Below are 22,431 nucleotides of genomic sequence, written 5' to 3' on the forward strand. Positions count from 1 at the left end.
AGGTTCTCATAGTTTTTTGTTTTTCTTCTTGCATTTTAAAACGTCTTGTATTCTTTAATTTTTCATTCTTTTATATATCTCTGGTGGGTTGGGTTGGGTTTGGTTTGGTTCCCATTTGTTAGGATGCCCTTCCTTTCGCACTCCTCTTTTCCACGAGCTTTTAATAAATAAAAAAAGTGACATATAAATAGAACATTATGCCACATCTAAACTATATAATTAGTATTAAAGAAATCTCTCTCCTTTCCTCTCCTCAAGAGTTGCATGTCCCCCTCCTTTCTATCAATATTCGTGAATTAATCACAACTCCTTCTAGATAGCTTATTGTAGTTGTTGTGGGATCGGTTATACAGGATTTGATTTGTATCCTTTCATTGTTATTCAACAGTTCTACATAATAAAGGTAGCCCATTAAATTATTATACGTAAAGTTTTGTCGTCGTATCTTTTATCTCCAATTTATGATAATTTAAGAAAAATGTAAAAGCTAAGAAACTTATTAGTACCTTTTCGTCCAATTTCTAATAATAATAATAATAATTTATTATCATTGTTTGATGATATCCCTTATTAACCAAATAATTCAGACGTGTAAGACAAAATGTATGACAAAGTTGTACGTTAATCTACTTATGAAATTATTTTATAAAGTAAAGTATGAAACTTTGGAATAATCAACTGCCAGATGCTAATAAAACTACAATTATTTAAGCTTTTAATTAAATAAATAAGAAAATTCTATAAAAAATAATTATTAAATAAAAAAAGGGCTCCTTTTTTTTTAGCATATTCTTAGCTTTTAGCACCAAAATGAGGATATTCTGAAAGGGATTCTTCCATGGAGATGCCGTATGCTAATATTCATTTTCGGATCAGGTGGGCATTTACCAAATTCTCCCTCTAGGTCCATTGAAGCTGGAGGAAACACCAAGTAGAGTGTGAGGGCCATTTGGTCATTTCAGTGTTCCCAAATTGGATTTTGACATCAAATTGAATTTTGAATTTGCAATCATTGAACTTACTTTTCTTTTTGAAACAAACAAAAAAAAAAAACTATCCAATTATATATTATGAAGCTTTTCTTTCTATGAATGTAGAGAATTTCAAAAAGAAAATCCTAATTTTTAAAATTAAATAAAAAAATAAAAAGATACTTTATATAATCTCACATCTCTAATAGGAGTTCGTTTGATTCACAATTTGTTTGTTGTTGCTATTATGGTTAACTGTTTAGTGTACTGCTAGATAGTAAATATTAATTGATTTTTCTATTAAAAGCAGTTATTTTAATTTTTTATCAAATATTTATTTATCCCCTATTTAGAATTAAAATGTAAAAAACAGATTCGAAAAATGAAAATAAACGAACACTAAAAAACACTTTATTTTTTATTTTGTAGTTTTATTTTTGTTATTTTATGGTTATAATTGAAATCGGCATTCTTATGTTTATGAAAATATATTTTTTATTAGATAAAAAATTTAATTTTTTTTATTTATCAATTTTTATTAGACGAGAATCGAAGAACTGGTTATTTGGATTATAATATCATGATTATAATATGGCTCATGCATATTTGAAGATCAAAATGGTTCGGTTTTCAGTTTTAATTTATCTATTTTATTTTTTCGGGATTGATTTGCTTTCTGAAAATTAAAAAAACGTGAAAATTTCGTTTATTAAGGGGTACATTTTCATTTAAAAATATTGTTTAGTGATTAAACTTTATAAAATTAAAGTTTAGATTGGAGTTAGAATTTAACCAAATAGAAATATAAATTTATCCAAATTCTTTTTTTACAATTATTGATCAATTAAATGTAAAATTCTTAGTTTATGAAAAAAGTTCATAAAATCTCCACGCAACTCAATTCAACAAGCGGCACGTATAAAAAGGTTTCACCAAAATCCAGTGTCACTATCTGTAACTGTTCAGTTTTTCCGATATACGCAGCTTCAAAAAACCGGTATTTCACAGGCAAAGCTAATATATAATATATAGAGAGAGATACATATTGACAACTGCTTCCCTCTCTCTGCAAGTGTTTCAGCAAAACCATACTTTAAACCAGCTCTTTCCTTGCTTCCTTTTTGCGGTTATCGGAAAAGGACATGCCAACTAAGTTTTCCGGCGACTGTCTTGACGGAAGTTTCGGATGTCAACCGCCACGGAGCCTCTCATTGGAGCATCCAACGCGACTTCGGATGCTGCATTGCTCCAGCAATCTTCTTACTCCTTCCGTCACTTCCCTGAGCTCAATTCGATTTTCGATGAGCTTCCAAAAGCAACTATTGTTTCGGTTTCCAGACCTGATACTGGAGATATTAGCCCCATGCTTCTCTCTTATACCATTGAATTACAGTATAAGCAGGCACTTCCTCTCTCTCTCTCTCTCTCTTAATGTATATACTGAATTGATTTTCTGATGCAGTTGTTGTGTTTGTTGTTTTATCTGTACCAAAATTACTGATAATCGCATTTGACAACAAGAAACTGCCGTGTTTATGTGGATGATTATGCGAGGAATTGATTTGTTGTTTCATTTCTGTGAATAGTTCAAGTGGCAGTTGCTGAAAAAGGCTTCTCAAGTATTGTATTTACATTTTGCTTTGAAGAGACGTTTATTTGTTGAGGAATTGCATGAAAAACAAGAGCAGGTTTGTCCGATTGCATTGTCCCCTTCATAACTTCTTGCTACTTCTATTACCTTGACGCTTGATGTAACAGCCTGTTCCAATATGGTTGGATTCTATATTTATTGGAAACACACCTTACTGATATACTGAATCGAGCAACTCTCTCATTATTTTTGATATAGGATTCATTTCATTGTTCCTAACCATCCCTTAGGACCACTCCTTGTTGAGTTCTTCTACCCGGACGTGCTACAGACCCACCAGCTTCGGTCTGGTTCACCCCGAACCCACACATCGTACCTGGAGAGTTGGGTGGCACTGGCTTAGAAGAACTGAGCAAGTAGTGATCCAAGGGATCAGGATGGGAAGAAATGAACTGTAAATATAGAAAGAGTGACCGGGGTAATATTAGCAAAGTGTATTTCCAATACATGTAGACGTTTTTTAAAGTTGTAACACTCAAGTAATGAGACTTGAGCCAAAACGACAATGTCTAGATGATATTGGACCAGACTAGTAGACTGAGCTTTATTTTCATTGAAATAAATTGTATTTAGGTTGGATGGAGTAATTGTAATGCCTATTAGGATTGTTTTTGTTTTTGTTTTTGTCTGATTTGATTTCTCATTTGATAGGTTAAAGAATGGCTGTATAGCTTAGGAATTGTAGATCATCAAGTAGCAGTTGTGCAAGATGCTGATGAGCCTGATGATGGTGCTGTTCCTTTGCATCAAGAAGAAAGTGTTAGAAACAGGTGACTGTTTATGATATGTAACCTTATGCAATTTGCTGGCTTGTATGCGCTTTTAGTTCTAGTTTTGAGATAGTGATTCTTTTACACAGAAATGTTCCGTCTCGTGCTGCTCTACCAATTCTCCGTCCTGCATTAGGAGGGCAGCAAACCATTGCAGACAGAGCAAAAGTGGCAATGCAAAATTACCTGAATCATTTCCTCGGAAACATGGACATAGTAAATTCTCGAGAGGTGAGTTATACACAATTGATCAGCTTCGGGTTGATTAGTATCAACTATAGTTATAATCTGATGTATACTATACTCAAGTTCTAAGTTAGAAATTATGCTATCTTTCATAAGTTATATCTGACAAGATATGCTTCAATTGAATTTCCCTTGATGAGATGGGTGGCTGGCAACTGAATTGGTTCATCTTGTTTACTCATAATGTGTGTTTTCGATTGTTTTCCATAAAGGACTTTCTTGCTGCTCAGGATTTTACCTTTTACCTTTGATTTCTGTGAACAATGTAACTTATTTAATGTGTGCCAGGATATTGCTACTTGTCTATGGTTTCTTACTATCCCTGTTCAGAGTTGTGACATGTTCATCTCAATCTAGGTGTGTAAGTTTCTGGAGGTCTCTAAGTTGTCGTTTTCAAAAGAATATGGTCCAAAGTTGAAGGAAGGTTATGTGTTAGCAAAACATGTATCAAACATCTTCAGGGCTGATGATAACATAAGTTGCTGTCTATGCCAGTTGTTGGGTTGTTGTAATAATAATTGGAGAAAGGTAATTTTTTAGCTGGATTTGAATTTATTTTTTTCCTGTTACAATGGAGTCACTGATGTTGTCTCTTTCTTTTCACCCACAAACCAAAATATATTAGGAAAAAAGCTCATATAATAACAAATAACCTAAATAATTCTCATGCTGAAGCCATAAAATTATGTCGATGTGTTATTGTTATTACTCTATTTTGCTGCCTAGTTACCTGAGCTTTCTGTGTAGGTTTGGGCTGTTTTAAAAGCGGGGTTCTTGGCTTTGCTGGAAGATCCCTTTGACACCAAATTATTAGATATTATTGTTTTCGATCTACTACCAACCTCAAAAGGAAATGGAGGAACACGACTATATTTGGCAAACCAGATAAAGGAACGTAATCCTTTGCGTTATTCATTCAATGTAAGCTATTTTATCTCTTTATTCTGCTTAAATTACGAGAACGTGATATATATATGGCCCAACCTTTTGATTTCTTTTATTGGTATTCAATTACTAACAAACAAGTCGTGAGAAAAGGTTTCTTCTGGAAATCGATGCATAAAATTAAGGACTTCAACTAGTGGAAAAGTTAAAGATTGGGTTGCTGCCATCAATGATGCTGGTGTAAGGCCTCTTGAGAGCTGGTGCCATCCTCACCGCTTTGGTTCATATGCTCCTCCAAGGGGTTTAACTGAAGATGGGAGTGAAGCACAATGGTTTGTAGATGGGCAAGCAGCTTTTGAAGCAATTGCTACTGCAATAGAGAATGCAAAGTCAGAGGTTCACTTCTTTCCATGCTACCAAAAATCTTTCTTGATAACAAAACTTATTTGACATATGTGAATAGCAGTTGTTGTCATATCCAGTGATCAAAACTTATTTTCAGATATTTATTACTGGCTGGTGGCTTTGCCCTGAACTTTATCTAAGACGCCCTTTCCAAAGTCAGTCTGCTTCCCGGCTTGATTCTTTATTAGAAGCTAAAGCAAAGCAAGGTGTTCAGGTGAATATAAAAATCATTTGTCACATTGGTTGTTATGACATTCTCTAAGTTCCTAATGGTCACATTTTCCCCATGATATTTACTAGTCACATTATCCATGTATCTGCAAGGAAATCTTCAAATCAGACTGAGGCTAGTATAGTCATCACAGACCATTAGATTTACTAGTCATATACTCAGGCAATTAGCTGCAGAGAGAAAACGCTGGAAGTCTAGAACCAGACAACTTCTCATTCTAACTGCACTAGCTGCTAACATTTCTAATGAAAAGATTTTGCACTTCAAACTTCAATTATGAAGCTGTTGTTTGACAGTTGTAATATCTAGCCTGCAAGCATAAGATTTTGCAGCTTCATTTATTTGCAATAAGTAGAGTTGGCAGTTGGTTATTGATTTTTTTTCTCATATTTCTTAGCACAATAATTTGTATTCAAACGGTCTTCTGTGGCATGAAAACCAATTATGTGCTGAAATATTATATCATTGTACTATTCGCTAAAAAAATTACATAGCTACTTACTTCAACATGGAAGTTCTTCAAGAAGTTAAAAACAATGAAGGCAGAGTTTCATTTCTCATAAGAAGTTGAAAACAATAAATTCCAGTTGTATAGTTCTATCTGCCTGAAGTCAAGCAATGATTACAGCGGAACGTCTTTTCTACTCCTACATCATTATTTCCCCAAATTATTATTATTTCACTTGCAGATTCTTTGTGATAAAAGATAGTTTATATATTGTCAAATTTAACCTCTTGTTTTATGACTGCAGATTTATGTTCTTCTCTACAAAGAGGTTGCTATTGCCTTGAAAATTAACAGTATGTACAGTAAGAGACGGCTCCTCAATATCCATCAGAATTTGAGGGTACTGCGCTACCCTAACCATTTTTCAACTGGCGTCTATTTATGGTATGCATTAGCGATGATTAAACATGGTCCGAGTATGGAGTTATGGGGAGAGAGAGAGAGAGAGAGAGAGAGATGAAGGAAGAAGAAGAAGAAATAGAATAACTGAAATTCATCTGCATTCATGTTAGACACTTTATTGGATTTATGATGCATGCTCATCAATTAGTGGTGCTGTTACATACAGGTCACACCATGAAAAACTGGTAATTGTTGACTACCAGATTTGCTTTCTTGGAGGATTGGATTTATGCTTTGGTCGTTATGATACTGTTGAACACAGGGTTGGCGATTGTCCTCCTCATGTATGGCCTGGAAAGGACTACTATAACCCAAGGTGATTTTCTTTCTATAAGAAAATTATATAACTGCTAGTCATCTACAGCAATGCTAATCCAACTCAATATGCCACATTCTCATAACAATTGGACTAATATTTTTTAAACAACATTATTTCGACAGAGAATCTGAACCAAATTCTTGGGAGGACTCTATGAAAGATGAACTGAATAGAGAAAAATATCCACGAATGCCATGGCATGATGTCCATTGTGCTATCTGGGGACCAGCTAGCCGTGATATTGCTAGGCATTTTGTTCAACGTTGGAATCATGCAAAGGTTCATCTCCTGTGGCATATAATTTTAATTTTGTCTAAAAGACTTTAGTATCTAACGTAGTTTATTTATTTCTTAGAGAAGCAAGGCTCCAAATGAGCAAACAATTCCATTACTGATGCCCCACCACAATATGGTTCTTCCTCATTATATGGGAAGAAGTAGAGAGATAGACATTGAAAACAAGAATGCAGAAGAAAATCAAACTGACAGTGAAGAAAGACAGGATTCCTTCTCTCCATCGCCATTGCTAGATGTTCCACTGCTTCTACCTCAAGAAGCTGATGCAATACTCACTAATGGCATAGATCAGAAGTTAACAGATCGATGCAAGAATGCTAATCTTCTTGATAAGCCAAATGGAATTTGTGGAAGTTTTTCATTCTCCTTCCAGAAAGAAAAAGTTGAAGTTCTAGTTCCAGATGCGTCTATAAAGGATTGTGTTGATGAACTCGATTTTCTTGATCTTCAAAGTAACTCACAGATGTCTGATTCATGGTCAGAAACATCATGTGGAGATGGTCATGATGTTTCTGCTGGTGAATGTGGTCAAGTTGGGCCTCGTACTTCCTGCCATTGTCAGGTTACATACACCTTCCACATCCCTTTTAAATCATTGATGACTGTCTAAGAAGATTTATTTAAATTTTCTTCTGTTTAGCAACTATATCAATAGACATTTTTAGTCATACATGTCTGCAGATGGATTAACTTCTGTCTCCATCAAATTCAAGATAATGCAAGATTGTGATCCATGTAATAAATTGTGGCACTGCCTTGCATTTTATACCAACTCTAAATGGGGAAAAGTAGCATGTGTAAACATTTTTCAAACAAGTAAAAACCAAAATGGTGGGCAGATTGTGTAGAACGAGGAACCACAAGTTGAAACTTCATTCGCATTAAGCTAATTTAGAGCGTAAAGAGGAAAATTTGCAGGACAAATGCATTGATGATCCTTCTTCCTATATGTTGCAGGGGGGAATATTTACGAGAATTCATGCATATGATTCTTGTTTTTCCCTCGTGTATCTAATTTTGAGGTTGACATGGCAATGAACGATCTAATTCGGCCCATTATGTGAAATCTGTAGGTTATCAGAAGTGTCAGTCATTGGTCTGCTGGAGCCGGTCAACATGAAGAAAGCATTCATAATGCTTATTGTTCTCTCATTGAAAGCGCACAGCATTTTATCTACATCGAGGTATCTGAACTATATTAATTGATTTCAGCCTTTTTGATGCGTTTGTTAGTTAAATTTTATATTACTTGCAAATGGATTGAGGACAAGTATTTTTTTAGATTTTAATTAATCCCTCTTACATGAAAGTCTAAGGTGGGAGTTCCGAAAATCAGATTAGTAGTTTGGCTTGAAAAGTATAATTTGAGGAATCATATAGTTTCCATTATCATGATCTCTAGCACTCTTTTTGGGAAAGTTTGAAACTTTTTGGCCAACTATTTGGCTTCTCTATAAGCAGTGGCGAAGGGAGGGGAGTGCATGGGGTCTGCTGCAACCCGGCCAACAAATGTACCCTGATAGGGGTGGCTCAAGGCGGCCTTCCGCCTGGGAAAAGGGTTTGGGGATGCTATAATTGCACCTCCAGACCCTCTTCCCTGGCTCCGCCACTCTCTATATGATAGAGACCAATCCACAGCTAACTTATATTTTTACTTCTTTTCTGTTTCCAGAATCAGTTCTTCATATCAGGTCTTTATGGAGATGAGATTATACAGAACCGCGTTCTCGATGCATTATACAAACGTATTCTGCAAGCACACAAGGAGCAGAAGTGTTTCCGTGTCATTGTTGTCTTACCACTCTTACCAGGCTTCCAGGTCCAACCCTTGATCTTTTCAGTTTAATGTTAATTTTGAGTATATAAGAAACGTTCCTCTGCATTTTGACTTCTCTTAAGTTCTGACATTTCATTGGCAGGGAGGCGTAGATGATGGCGGGGCAGCAACTGTCAGAGCCATAATGCATTGGCAGTATCGGACCATATCCAGAGAGAAGACTTCAATTATGTATAATCTTAATGCATTACTTGGCCCCAAAACACAAGATTACATTTCATTTTATGGTCTGAGAACATATGGTAGACTTTCCAAGGGAGGTCCTGTAGCTACAAGTCAGGTACGCTCATCTTAAATTTCACCTTTCTATTTTGATTTTATTTTCATAAAAAGTAGTAAATAATAATGAAGAAGGCAGTGATTATTGAGAACCAAACTAGGAAATAAAATCAACAATTTGTGTGTCCTAGTACTCCAGGAGTATTCTAAATTTTTTCGGTGTTCTAATGATTATATCTATTTTATTTCTCTAAAGCCACACCTGCTGGTTCTGTTGTTTACCCTCCTTTTCCTATGATAACTTTTACTCCATTGATCATTTAACATTTTCCCTACTTCTCTTGCAGGTATATGTGCATAGCAAAGTTTTGATTATAGATGACCGTATTTCTGTGATCGGATCATCTAATATAAATGACCGGAGTTTGCTTGGCTCAAGAGATTCGGAGGTACACCTTATAAAATTTCACGTTCCTTCCCATTCGTTTTGTAAGTTAGTTGATTCCTTTCTAGCACATCAAAGTCGGTTAAAAAATAAACATGATAAATTGGACTATCCTCTTGAATTTAAAAATGTCATAGCTGTGGAAGCTGATTTTTATTGTTATTTCAGATCGGAGTTGTTATTGAAGATAAGGAGTTTATTGACTCATCCATGAATGGAGAATCTTGGAAAGCTGGAAAATTCACACATAGTTTGCGGTGCTCACTTTGGTCAGAACATCTTGGTCTTATTGCAGGAGAGGTTAGTGCAGAAAATGATGGAAACTTCCTAATTATTTAGGCACAATTGTCTCTATTTCGTGCACATCTCTAATCAGCAAATAAATACACTAAACTTTCCTTCAGATGAACAAAATCAGTGATCCTGTAGTGGAGACAACGTATAAAGATCTATGGCTGGAAACTGCAAAGGTAAGAACCGAAAGTGATCTAGGAGAAAAATACCAGTTTATGGTAGTTGGACAAACATTTTACCATTTTAGGATAGTTTGTAGTCAAAGAGTATTTCTGCGAATCGAATTAGTCGATGTACTTCTCGCCAGAAAGAATGGCGGATTGGTAGTTCGATATCTAACAGTTATATCCGCTCATCTGAATCGCGGAAACAGCCTTTGACTATCCAAAACTTGTAAATAGTTTACAAAATACTCTAAAATAGTAAAACATTTGTCCAACTACCATAAACTAGTGTAAACTCGGTTATCTAGTCTGTTTGTCTGCATTTTACTTGTACTCCACCAAGGGAAAAGCTGAAATTTGAGTCCTATACTTGGCACTTTGTTTGTCATTTTGAACCCTGTACTTCTTTTTTTTTTTTTTGTAAAATTTGGTCATTGACAGACCGGGACGCATCCAGGGGTATAGGGAGGCTTGAGCACCCACTGGTTGCTAGAAAATGCCAAAAAATCCTATGTGAAACTTCCAAAAAATATCAATGTAGCACTCATAGATCACCAGAGACCACCACAAGTACCCTTGTTGTTGTGAATCCTGGGTCTGTCCTTTGACATACTTTCCATTTGCAATGTATTACACTGCAAATGGAAGTAAACAGAACCGTTTGTCAAGAGTAAAATTTTATAAGAACAAAATTGAAGTGAAGAGCCAAATGCATCAAAAGTTTAAGGTTATAGGCCAAAATGACAAATTGTAACAAGTATAGTGGCTATATTTGAACTTTTGCCTACTCCATGAAATTCCTGATCTTACATATATATCTGCCAGGAAAATACAAAGATCTACCAAGATGTCTTTGCTTGTCTTCCAAATGATCTCATACACTCAAGGTACTTGAATTGAAAATCATATTCTCGTATCTTTTTCCTCTCAATATGAGAGTAAAATACATGAATCCTTCAACTAAACACTACTATTATAGCTCCTAAATTTTATTTCTCGACATAAAAATCCTTAAACTTTATATTATATTAATGTAACATTAAAGTCCACATCAATAAAAATTCATAAAAAAAAGTTTACAAAATGATGACACGGACAAGTTTGACTGCATCATTGACTCTTCCTTTTTTTATCCATGTCATCATAATCAAATATCCATTTTACTCTCATCATTTTGTTAATTTTTAACGGATTTGTTTATTTGGACTTTAATGTATCAGTAATGGGATAAATTATGTCCATGGCTCTTAAATTATAGCACTATTAACATTATGGTCTCTAAACTTCAAATTGTGATATAAAAGTAGTTGAATTTTACATTGTTGTAACATCAAAGTTCAAATCAAAGAAAATTCGTTTGAGAAATTAACAAAATGATGACCTGAACAAGTTTGACAACATCATTGAATCTTTCTTTTATCCATGTCACCATAAATTATGTTCAATACATATTTTCATGTCATCATTTCGTTAATTGTTTAATAGGTTTTATTTGATATGGACTTTAGTGTTACATTAACGTAAAGTTCAATAACTTTTATGTTAATAGCTATAATATCAATCACGCTATAGTTCAGGTTAGTGGCGATGTAATTCAGAGGTTGTGGAATGTAATCCTTAATATGATGATGTTGAGTCAAATTGATATCTTAATTATTTATTTTATCATATAGAGCTGGTCTGAGACAAAGCATGAACCAATGGAAGCAAAAACTTGGACACACCACCATTGATTTAGGAATAGCTCCTGAGAAGGTGGAATATAATGAGAATGAAGAAACAAAAATGATAGACCCAATGGAAAGGTTAAAACATGTGAAGGGATTTCTTGTTTCCTTTCCATTGGAGTTTATGTGTCAAGAAGATCTCAGACCAGTGTTCAATGAAGGTGAATTTTATGCATCTCCTCAAGTATTTCATTAAGAATTTATCCTTCTTTGATGGAATAGAGATGAAAAATCAACAAAAATTAGCAGAAAATATCTACCACCAATTAAAGTTTAGCTTGAGTGGTTAATGCTTTCGAGTCACTTAAACTAGAGATCTCGACTTCGAATCCTAATTTATAAAGTAAACTTTATTTGGGAAATGATCCACCTAAAAGGTGTCTGATCAGTCTCGACCCGAGTAATCAGATAAATTATTAAAGAAAAACACAAGAAATCTAGGATGCAATTGGTATTGGTAGCCGTAGCATAGACGTTCACGAAAGTTTAGACAATGTTTCCACAGGATTATAAAAGTTTAATTTATCTCAATAAAATCACTTAGATTCAATTTTTTTCAATAAAGTCACTTTATACGGAAAAACTTTTTTAACTGAAGTTGCTAATGTAGCATCTAATTACTTGTGTCAACGCCACATCAGCAACACATGGCATAGCAAAAAAACATTAACCCCAAATTAATTCTAGCAAATAAGCTAACCTAACCCAAGCCTTGGGTAAGGTTAGCTTAGGGTTAATTTGTAGTTAAGTGTTTTACTATGCCACATATCGCTGGCACATGTAACTGGCTGCCACATAAGTAATTTCGGTGAGAAAATGATCGGAAAACATTCAGTGTGACTTTATTGAGACAAAAGTAAACCTAAGTGATTTTATTTTGACGAATTAAGCTTGTATGATCTTTTAGAGACATTATCCAAAATTTTGTGATCACGGTGCTAATTACCCAAAAGGCCCATTTGGCTTTTGATTTATTGTTTTGTAAAGGTAAAGAAATCTTCAGAAAATATATATTGGCTTATGTAAATTCATTTTTTTACCCATTGAATGGAAGTAATGGCGTACATCTTTGTGTATTTCTTCTTTGTATGAAAATGAAGCTTTTAATTATTTTGCACTGATTTTTTGACTTCTGTTAATTAAGTTTATGATCTTTCAATTTACATCCTTAAATCTCGATGAGTTGTAATCATATTTTTTTTTCAATAGAATTATGATCACGTATTAAGTCTGCCTAACAGGTTAATTAGTTGCAAATATCAAATTGATTAAGTTGCATTTGTTTAATTAATGTTTTAGTTTGACATATTGAATAGTTATACATTTGACATTTGACTAACATGATCATTAGTTGCAAACATCAAATTGATTAAAAATAAGTTACTCATTGGAATTACATTTTTAATTGTTTAAAAATAGTTTATTTTTTTATAGCTTACAAAATAAAAATAAAGTTGTGATATTTTAATACGTTATAATTTAAATTTATAGAAAATATGAATAAAAGTTAAAATTTGACTGTATTTCCTCAAAAAATTACATGAATTATTTTCTAATTAAGCGGTACGTATCCTTTTCTATTGGATGGATCATTGCACGGGATTTATTGCAGTACTTCTGGACCTGACCCCAAATTTATAGATTGGGATTTCAAAGATGGACCACATTTTTCTTTGATTAAATATCAATTCCTCGAGTTCAATTTGTACCATAAAATTTGTAGGTTGGCCAAATTCATTTATGAGATTTATCGCCAATTGACTACACCTTTCTCTCATGTGAAAGGGAAACAAATTTGACTCACTCAAACTACACGAGTTAAGTTTATTATTATTATTATTATATTTTTTTTTTGAAGTTTTATTATTATTATTATTATTATATCAATTAAATTGAGATTTAAATATTAAAATGACCAATGAAGTTGAGGTGTCTTCTATGGTTACTTTGTTTTTTTCACCATTGAATGATGGTGGACTTTAACAAAGTAAGTTTATCCAGTGGTGGTAAAAACAAAGTAAGACTTACTTTGTTAAAAACAAAGTAAGCATGGCCTAACCTATGAAAATTGATAGATATGATTCATATAACCTAAATCAAAGCTTATATATCATCTGAGTTTTAAGTTTGCGACAATTGATAAATTAAACCAAATGTTAATATTTAAAAATTTGTTAACTTTAAATTAATTTATTAAATATTGCTAATTTCAGAGCTGAATACTAAAACTTCAGGAGCAAATTCAGATACCGTTTTAACCTTTAATTCATTAAATCCGCAAGGATATATCCATTCCCATACAAATCCCATTCAAACTGATTTTTTTTTAAACTCACTCAAACTAATTTAATTCTAAATGAGTTTAATTTTTCATTCAAAATAAGTAGGGATGGACGTATAATAAAGTCACAAAAATCATTTATAATTGAGTTTATATTAAAACTATGGGCTACTTCTCTGGTTCTGAGAGATATTCACCTTTCAATTTTATCCAAAACTTATTTTTCACTATATTGTGAGCTGAAAATAGTCACTCTAAGGTTGTCATAGAAACATGAAGAGTGAGAATAAACATTATCAAAATATACGCAAGATAAATGTTGGATACTTGTAAAAGAACGAGAAATTGAAAAGAAAAAAGTTGCGAGGAAATAAAAAAAATAATAATGAAGGACATGATTGGGTATAAAATTCTTCACCTATCATACTAAAATGAGGAAACCAAGACTCCCAAGCCATAGAGTAACTCCACCCTTGAGAATAAATATAAATTCGGATAATTTTATTAAGACAAATAATACTCCCTCCATTCTCAAATAAGTGTCGTTTTAGATAATTGTTTTTGTTCTTTTTTAAATGTCGTTTTTGTTTTTCAATAAAATTTAGTATAGTTTTTTGGTCTAAGCATTTAAATTTTGTCTTGATTTATGTGTTTTTTAGGTTTTTAAAGTTTCTTCTCCAATCATTTTAGGAGAGAGAATTTTTATTTAGTTGATCCATGTAAATTTATTAATTTAAGTGCACATTAATTGGGGTAAATTTCATTAATGGTGTAAACATTTGCCTTATTTCACATTTTGGTGTACAACCTTTAATTTGTCTCATTAATATGTACGACCTTATAGGTGACCTCCCACTTTGGTGTACAGTCGGTAAAAATGACCGGTCAACGCCTGGTCAATGCGCCACCTCATCATTATCATTCAATTCATTAATAAAGTGGGACCCACAAATTATTTAAAAAAATCAATTTTTATCTTATCTCCTTTTTACCCTTCTCCCATCTCTTCATCTTCTTCTCTTCATTTCTTTCTCACTCTTCAAATTTCTTTCTCTCTCTAACCTCTTTCTCTTTAAATTTCTTTCTCTCTTTAAATCAAATCTCTCTCTAACCTCTCAAGAAAGCATAGCTAATGAGTTATTTACAGTATAGCTGCAATATTTACGAAAAAAATAGAACTAATGGAAGTGGTTGAGTTGATTAGGAATAGAAGCAGTGAGAAGAAGAAGAGATGAAAATAAAATAAAATTGAAGATTAAACAAACAGAATCGCAGAAGGTAAATAAAAAAAAGAAGAACTGCAGTGATCTTGGTGTTCAGATGCAAATCTACTGGGTAAATGTATTGCCGTTCCCTCTGCAAGAAGCAACTACGAAACTCTGATTTAATTAAATAAATAAAAAGGTTAACTAAATTAAATTAAATCTTCATTAATCAATTAAATATTAAGAAAGGCCTGTAGAGTTAGAGACACCATTTTATTTTCTTCAATGCTTTCCTGTTTTATGAATTGTCTCTTCTTCGGGTCCTTGCTCACGTTTTTCTTTTTCATTGAACCATTCAACAAAATAATAATAATACTGTTGTTACAAATTCGAAGAATGAAGCAAATTAATAATACAATTAATTTAATTCAGTTATGTTCACTTTTCTTTAATTAGATAATAATTACTTATTCTTTCTCTAATTAGAGAGAAGGGTGAGTTAGAGAGAGAAAGAAATTTAAAGAGAGACAAAGAAATCTGAGGAGTGAGAAAGAAATGGAGAGAAGAAGATCAAGATGAAGAGATAGAGAGATAAGGGTAAAAGAGAGAAAAGATAAAAATTGTTTTTTTTATAATTTGTGGGTCCCACTTTATTAATGAATTGAATAAAAATGATGAGGTGGCGCGTTGACCAAGCGTTGACCGGTCATTTTTACCGGCTGTACACCAAAATGGGAGGTCACCTATAAGGTCGTACATATTAGTGAGACAAATTAAAGGTTGTACACCAAAGTGTGAAATAAGGCAAAGGTTGTACACCATTAATGAAATTTACCCACATTAATTGTATTTCTTAATTTGTGTGAAAATTCTAAAACGACACTTATTTGAGAATGGAGGGAGTATCAAATACTCGTGAAACCCATTTGAAACAATCTGAAATCTGTTATCGTAGTTATCCAGTCATAGGTAAGTTCTCAATCAACAGGCTAAGAGATTCACCACAACTTGTCATGCAAAACTATAAACTATTATGAAAAATTTACTAAAGTTGCACAAAATTAATCATGAAACCACAAAATCAATTCCCGAAACTAAAAAATAAGTTAACTGAAATCGAAAGATTAGATTATGATTTTTCATTTTAAAACCTGATAGTTAATCGAAATAAAAAAAAATAGTTTTATATATATTACGAATTGGAGGAAAAGAAAATAGAGAGGAAGCAAACATGAAAGTGGAAATTTGCAATATGTAAAAAATACTATTTTGGGGTACAAATAGGTTCGAGTTCATCAGAAGAATGGAAAAATAGACAAATAGCAGAAATATCATCCATTGCTATGTTCTTCCTCTTTCGTTTCCATGCTTTTACGGCTGCCCGTACCAGACATTTCGCCGCCTTTTCCCTGTCCGGTGTCGAAGATACTATTTCTACCGCTTCTTCATTTGATATCACATCCCACACCTGAAATAATAAATCACCCGTTTGATTATGTATTTGACACGATTTACAGAAATAATCCGTTTCATACAATTCGTTTGATAATTGAACATATAAATCACATATAACAACAACAACAAAGCCTTAGTCCCGAAATGATTCGGGGTCGGCTAACATGAACCATCATATAAAACCGTGAAAATCAAGTCGTGTCAGCGACACAGATTCGCTCCCTCCACTCCGTCCTATCCACTACCATATTTTCCTCAATTCCCAATAAACTCATATCACTCTCGATCACCCTCCTCCAAGTTTGCTTAGGTCTTCCCCTACCCCTCACCACTACATCCCTTTGCCACTCTTCGGTTCTCCTAACCGGCGCATCAAGCGCTCTACGTCTCACATGGCCAAACCACCTTAGTCGGTTTTCTCTCATATAAATCACATATATAAACAATTAAAATACGATAACTCGTTTTAACACTTTTAAGTTCTACCTATATCATATATGACTCTCGCATCGCGAACACTCAAGGGAGAAAAGTTATTATCATTTTTGGTGTCAACAAATCGTTGAATTTAAAGATTTAAGTTTAAACTGACAAGTAACATCAAAGAATATATATATACAGTGACGGAACCAGACCAAAAGCTCGGAGGTAGGTGGATAAAAATTTAGTAAGAAAACACAGATTTTGGGGGATTAAGAATCAGTGACGGCATATTTTGTCGTTAAACCCATCGTACAGCAGGATGTTCCGTTTGTAAAGCTAAATTTTCGTTATTTTCTCCCAGAGTCGGGAGGGTGGACAGACCGTCTGACCGGTAGTTCTGCCCTTGTCTCTATTATCTCTTATACATCCGGCACTTGTGTCTTTTGGACTTAAGGCTTATACGACATAAGGATTGTCAATTTCTGACACAACATGATTTACAGAAACAACTCGTCTAAATGATCCGTTTGACGTGATTATCATTTTTGTTGCATTTATATTATACAACCATGTGGAATATTTAGATAGGAAATAAGGACTAATTTGGCACCTGAAGATGGTTAGTAAGATCAATTTAGTCCAAATTGAATTTTATGTTTCAACTCAGCCCTTAAGTTGGCAAATTGTGACAAATTAACCCGAATTTTATAAATTAATTGTATCCGGGTCAATTTGTCAAAATTACCAACTTGATGGCTGTAAATTAATCCAGACTGCCAATTTAGGGGACTATTTTAACCCTTAATTCCGGATTAAATTAGTCTAAAATGACACGTGTCAGCATGAGAAATTAACACATGTCAATAACTACCAATGACATATCGACACGTGTTATTTTGAACTAATTTGCTCCTAGATGTCCGTTGAAGGGTCAAATTGATCTCAAAACTTGGTTTTGGACTAAATTGTCCGAGTAGTGGGCCAAATTGATTCTTTATCCATAGATTATATAAAGGATTATGATACGACGACTCGTTTGGACACTCCTACTACGTGACTCTACCGTCACTAACAGTTCAAGGGCGAGAGTTACAGGTGCATTTAAAGTTAACATTTTGGCATGTGAAAAGACTATTTTACCCTTTACGCTTTATTAAAACAGAACATTCATACCCCATCAGTAGCTAGCACAACAAATTGGTCTCTGCTGCTTATATGCCTTTGAGTCACTTCCGGTACAGAAATCACTCCAAAATCCTTCACACAGTAATCACCAAACGCTCTAGACATCGCCAGCCCCGGAGATTCCACGTCCGGCAGCCAGATTCTGTGCACCCCGGGCTCATCTTCCAAACAGAAAACCCGTCCCTTGCATTCAACTATCCGTTCCGCCTCCTCTGCAATCAATAACACACGATGTTGCTATTATAAGTAATGCTTCAATTTATCGAAACATAAAGGCGTAGACGAAGGCGAGGTGACTAACGAGGTAAATTCGGTTTGAAATCAATGGTAAGTTGAACCGGCATCAAGTTTCCATCATCAGAAGTCGTCGCCAAGACAGCTCGAGAGTCTCCAACGTTCGCTACGAACAAAATTTCTCCCTACGAAACATAGAAACTAGGATGTTAAACGTCTTTCGAGACCGAACATGTTTAGATACGAGTTCGGAAACTGTTCTTACCTGTCTTACAATAGTCAATGCACTCGTTCCGCTATGGATAGTATCGATCTTTCGGAGCTGTTCGAGCTCTTGATCAATAGAAGCACAAGTTTTCAAGTAAGAATGCTTCCAAATATTGAATCTTTGATGCTTTTTATCCGATTCCAAGTCTATATCCGGATCAGAAGAAGCATACGCAAGATTCTCCTGCCAATTACGAAGCAAACACAAAGGCATCCTTTCTCGGACTTTCTTCGCCACGAAATGTCCCCAAGGCCCATGCCCGTCGAAAATCCCGCAGAACATCATGTCTTCTTGGCATCCAAATTCCTGCATTCAGAAAAACAATATTAATGTCGTAATGCCTTGAATCAGTATAACACACTACGACAGGAAGCAACGGGGTCGGGGATCCAGGGGGGCGATGCGCCCCCTGGCCTGGGTCCGGTTTAGATCAGATTGAGTACTATAAATACTCTATTATGTAAACCTAATTTCTAATCTGATTTCCGCCTCCTTAATAAAAGCTATTCATTCTCCTTCTGCCCGTGGACTAGCCAACACAATAAAATCTATGTTTCGATTCTCGTTTATTTATCTTTTGCTAAATCCGCACAACAATTAACATTCATTCCCAAAACACATCACAGAATCATACAATTTCGTTCTTACCTCCCACACGACGAAGCAATCCTGGTTCGCGCCCTTTTCGCCTCGCCTAGAGAAAGCTGAGGCGGAATTCTTCGAACCCTCAACGTTTACGAAACCAGAAGACTTCAATACTAAGTCATTCTTCTTCGCATCTTTCGCCATTGCTTCCGCAGTTTCCTTTCCTTCATCACTATCAGAATTACTCTTCCCTTTTCGAAGCGAAAAGGATCTCGCCAACCCGTTGAACATCGACGATAAATGCCCCATTTCAAATTACTTTGTGCAGATTCAAAAACCTGAAAATGTTAAACATTTATAACAGAAAGGAATTGGGGAAAATGATAAAATATATTCACCAAGTTGCAATTTTTTTACAGAAAACCAAAACCGGTGGTTTAAGAACATGATCTGACTCAGAAAGATGAAGAATCTATGAATTAAATAACAGTAAAAATCAGAAACTGTAAATCTGAACACAGAATATTCAAACCTGACATGGAATTCCAATATTTCAGAGGAAAATCCAACAGGAAAACAACAATAAAACTAAACCTAACTAGTTTCAACCTATGGTAATAGGCTTTTCTGGCTGCTAGGTTACTGTTTTTGTTTGGTTGCTGAGAAAATTGATGTAAGTAGAATGCTAAATTGGGATTTTTCCTCAGAATAATATTTTAATTTTCTGAGGAACTTTGAAAATTCCTTAATTAAGGTCTAATGTTCGTGTCTGAAAATGATTCAATTACCGGGTTCAACATAAGATGTTATTGCAACGGAGAAAGTTGCAACAACTGTTCTGACATCTGAAACACCATGTCAAGTGTCAAATGACATCGGACATTGAACCCGGTGATACAAAAACAAAGTTATTTACTTTGAAATTGGTGTTTATGTTGCACGGAAACTGAATCTGAAACAGAAACTGACAGTAGAAAACATTATTTTTAGAAAATTGAGCTAGGAAATAGTAATTGGAAACCGAAAAGAAACATAGAAACGGTAATAAAGAAAAGTTTCAGTGCAACATAGATCGGTATCTATGTTGCACGAAAATGGAATCTGGAACAGAAACCAACAACTAAAAACATTATTTCTAGAAAATTGAGCTAGGAAACAGTAATTGGAAATGGAAAAGATACGATACACTGGAACAGGAGTGACAATTTCTAACACGAAAATCATTTTTCTAACATTTATAACATGTAAAACCACATGGAACACATATATAAGATAACAAGATTTTGAGAGGAAATACGAAATTGCCACCTCTAACTGGAATGCTAACGAAGAAGAATTCCCATGCAACATAGATCGTCGTTTTAAACACTTGTTTCATGATCTTTCCACCATTAAAAAAAATATTATTTTACTAGAATTACCTACTCCAACTAATTGTACTTTTTGTTCTTTTTCCAGGAAAATACTATGGGAAAAACGAACTCATCTCATCTCAATCATACATCTTTTTTTCAGGAAATCAGTAAGAGAAAGGGGGAAAAATAAAGTAAAAGCTGAATTTAGCAGAGTATTAAAAATATTTGGCTTCAAACATTTTTTTTAAACTCATTGATTGCTATTTTAGATATGAACATACAATAAAAAAAAAAAAAATTCTCAACTTTATCTAAAATGGGATAAGCTTAACTTATGAAATTAGATCAAATCAATGAAGCCCATTATCCAAAATCTCATCTTTTTTAAACTTCCCCACAATCCAAACAACCCCATAAGAAAACTTTCCCGAGAAAATCGAAAAAAGCAACCTTTTTTAAGTTACCCATCTAAAACAAACCAAAACCCCTCTTCCAGAAAACAGATTTGAAATCCAAAATTGAAGTGGAAAACAAAGTCAGACCTTGAAGTAACAAAATAGGGAAGAATCATAGACTGGTAGACTGAAGAATTGGCCGGAATGATGACGTCATCTGCCTGAGATTTAAGCAAGAACTCTGATGAGAAAAGGGGCTGAGAAATCGAGAAAAGGGGGATAAATCACAATCCATAACAAAAGAGAGAGAAAAAGAAAAAAAAAGGAGGCAGATTTTTAGCCCCTTTCTTTTTCCTATTTTGTTGGGTTGTGATTAAAAAGATGATCTTTTTGAAGTTGAAATAATGGAGAAGAAAACAAAGACAAAACCTTTGTTTGGAGATCCACATGATGAAGCACTGTTTGTGGCCTTACTAGTATGTCATCTGAAAGACACTTTCTTCTTTAATTAGGTGTTCTCTTTTCTTCTTCATCTTCATGTATGTATTTAGTGTAAGTATTAGTGTTATCAATGGTGTGGAAAGATAACTAACTATCTACAAACTCTATACATATATAGGATGGATCATGCTCAAAATTATTATTTCCTAGTCAACCATTAGTTAATAGCATTTCTGGTGGGTATTACAAGGTTCCACTAAAGGTGTTGTCAAACTTATGGTGCACTTACATTTTTAGTTAGTATCATTTTTAGGTTTCGTGTCCATGTCCATATCCATTTTCATTTGTAGGTTATTTTGTGAACGTTATTGTTATAGACCCAACAAATTGAAATAAAAGTGGGAATCTTTTTCCATTTAGGGAGGTGAAATCCCGTCCAGCAGAACCGTTTGTGAGGTTTGATTCTTAAACCAAATCGAGCAGGTGCCTAAACCTGAGTCATGATGATTAGGAAGTATAATAACTTATTCACTTGGAGCGAATTACCCTCTTTATGAGTCAGGTACAACTAATATCTTTTTTATTTGAGGAATAGTCTTGTCTATGATAAGAGATCTCATTCTCGGATGATGTATTAGCAGTTATTATTTATTTAACTTTAATTTGTGTGTGGCGTGGATTTATTTTGGTGTGTTTTAGTTTTAAACCCTGATATTTATTTGGATATGTTTTAGTTTTTAACATTGTTATAACTTTAGTTAGTTATTTGGCAGTTTCTTTACGATTTCTTTTGGCAGGCAGTTGTTTTTTATTTATTTTATATAATGCAGTTTGAAGGGACATCAGTTATGTTCTTTTTTTACAAAAAAAAAAAAGTTATAGAGATCTGAGGTTCTCTTTAATGATCATCATCTATTAGCAACATAGGTTCCAAAGGTAGAAAATCGAAGAAGAAAAAGAAGAGACTCGATTTAGATTGGAGTCTAGTAAAGAATCGACCCATAACTCGATCTCAAATTTTGGACCATAACAACTTGGTATTAGAGCCTAATGTTATGGGAGATCTTCATGGATTACATCAACAGGTGAATGCTTTCATGGCCATGTATCGGGAGGACATGGCTATAGGGATCGTGTAGAGCAGGAGGCAGCCAAGCAAGAATTGACTCGGTAAATGCATGATTTGGCACGTGAAATTTCCTCTTTTGGCACAGAAACTCGCGACCAAGGAA

At 34.1% G+C, this 22,431-nt stretch overlaps 2 protein-coding genes across 4 annotated transcripts; one reads left to right on the forward strand and one right to left on the reverse strand.

The window, feature by feature from the left end:
- The first annotated feature begins 1,919 nt into the window (after nucleotides 1–1,919).
- On the forward strand, nucleotides 1,920–12,540 carry LOC136206822 (phospholipase D zeta 1-like). Its single transcript, XM_065998003.1, has 20 exons — nucleotides 1,920–2,373; nucleotides 2,558–2,659; nucleotides 3,274–3,392; nucleotides 3,482–3,623; nucleotides 3,996–4,166; nucleotides 4,386–4,559; nucleotides 4,677–4,919; nucleotides 5,026–5,142; nucleotides 5,913–6,052; nucleotides 6,237–6,386; nucleotides 6,512–6,668; nucleotides 6,745–7,248; nucleotides 7,760–7,870; nucleotides 8,359–8,505; nucleotides 8,606–8,803; nucleotides 9,090–9,191; nucleotides 9,356–9,487; nucleotides 9,592–9,657; nucleotides 10,471–10,532; nucleotides 11,319–12,540. Exons 1-20 carry the CDS (start codon nucleotides 2,158–2,160, stop codon nucleotides 11,566–11,568), a joined length of 3,303 nt encoding a protein of 1,100 aa, XP_065854075.1. The 5' UTR covers nucleotides 1,920–2,157; the 3' UTR covers nucleotides 11,569–12,540.
- Nucleotides 12,541–16,090: 3,550 nt separating this feature from the next.
- LOC136205783 (probable protein phosphatase 2C 73) lies at nucleotides 16,091–21,346 on the reverse strand. 3 transcript variants are annotated; one of them, XM_065996567.1, is made up of 7 exons: nucleotides 21,188–21,346; nucleotides 20,906–20,979; nucleotides 19,072–19,346; nucleotides 18,421–18,729; nucleotides 18,223–18,340; nucleotides 17,910–18,133; nucleotides 16,091–16,326 (listed from the first exon to the last, which is right to left on the reverse strand). In XM_065996567.1, the coding sequence occupies exons 3-7, from the start codon at nucleotides 19,315–19,317 to the stop codon at nucleotides 16,123–16,125; spliced, it is 1,101 nt and encodes a 366-aa protein (XP_065852639.1). In that variant the 5' UTR covers nucleotides 19,318–19,346; nucleotides 20,906–20,979; nucleotides 21,188–21,346; the 3' UTR covers nucleotides 16,091–16,122. The 3 variants fall into 3 exon arrangements, with proteins under 3 accessions (XP_065852639.1, XP_065852640.1, XP_065852641.1); XM_065996568.1 differs by having other exon boundaries at nucleotides 20,906–21,015; nucleotides 21,188–21,340; XM_065996569.1 differs by lacking the exon at nucleotides 20,906–20,979 and having other exon boundaries at nucleotides 21,188–21,343.
- Between the last annotated feature and the right edge of the window lie 1,085 nt (nucleotides 21,347–22,431).

Source organism: Euphorbia lathyris, chromosome 9, assembly GCF_963576675.1.
Source record: "Euphorbia lathyris chromosome 9, ddEupLath1.1, whole genome shotgun sequence".
NCBI classification, from domain to species: Eukaryota; Viridiplantae; Streptophyta; class Magnoliopsida; order Malpighiales; family Euphorbiaceae; genus Euphorbia; species Euphorbia lathyris.

Excerpts from the sequence above, each read along its gene's own strand:
- LOC136206822 (XM_065998003.1), top strand. The coding sequence starts at position 2,158 with ATGTCAACCGCCACGGAGCCTCTCATTGGAGCATCCAACGCGACTTCG. Across the intron at positions 4,560-4,676 it reads CTTTGCGTTATTCATTCAAT|GTTTCTTCTGGAAATCGATG; the intron begins GTAAGCTATTTT and ends TCGTGAGAAAAG. Across the intron at positions 9,658-10,470 it reads TATGGCTGGAAACTGCAAAG|GAAAATACAAAGATCTACCA; the intron begins GTAAGAACCGAA and ends TATATCTGCCAG.
- LOC136205783 (XM_065996567.1), bottom strand. The coding sequence starts at position 19,317 with ATGGGGCATTTATCGTCGATGTTCAACGGGTTGGCGAGATCCTTTTCG. Across the intron at positions 18,730-19,071 it reads ATTGCTTCGTCGTGTGGGAG|GAATTTGGATGCCAAGAAGA; the intron begins GTAAGAACGAAA and ends TTCTGAATGCAG. Across the intron at positions 16,327-17,909 it reads TTGTGCTAGCTACTGATGGG|GTGTGGGATGTGATATCAAA; the intron begins GTATGAATGTTC and ends TTATTATTTCAG.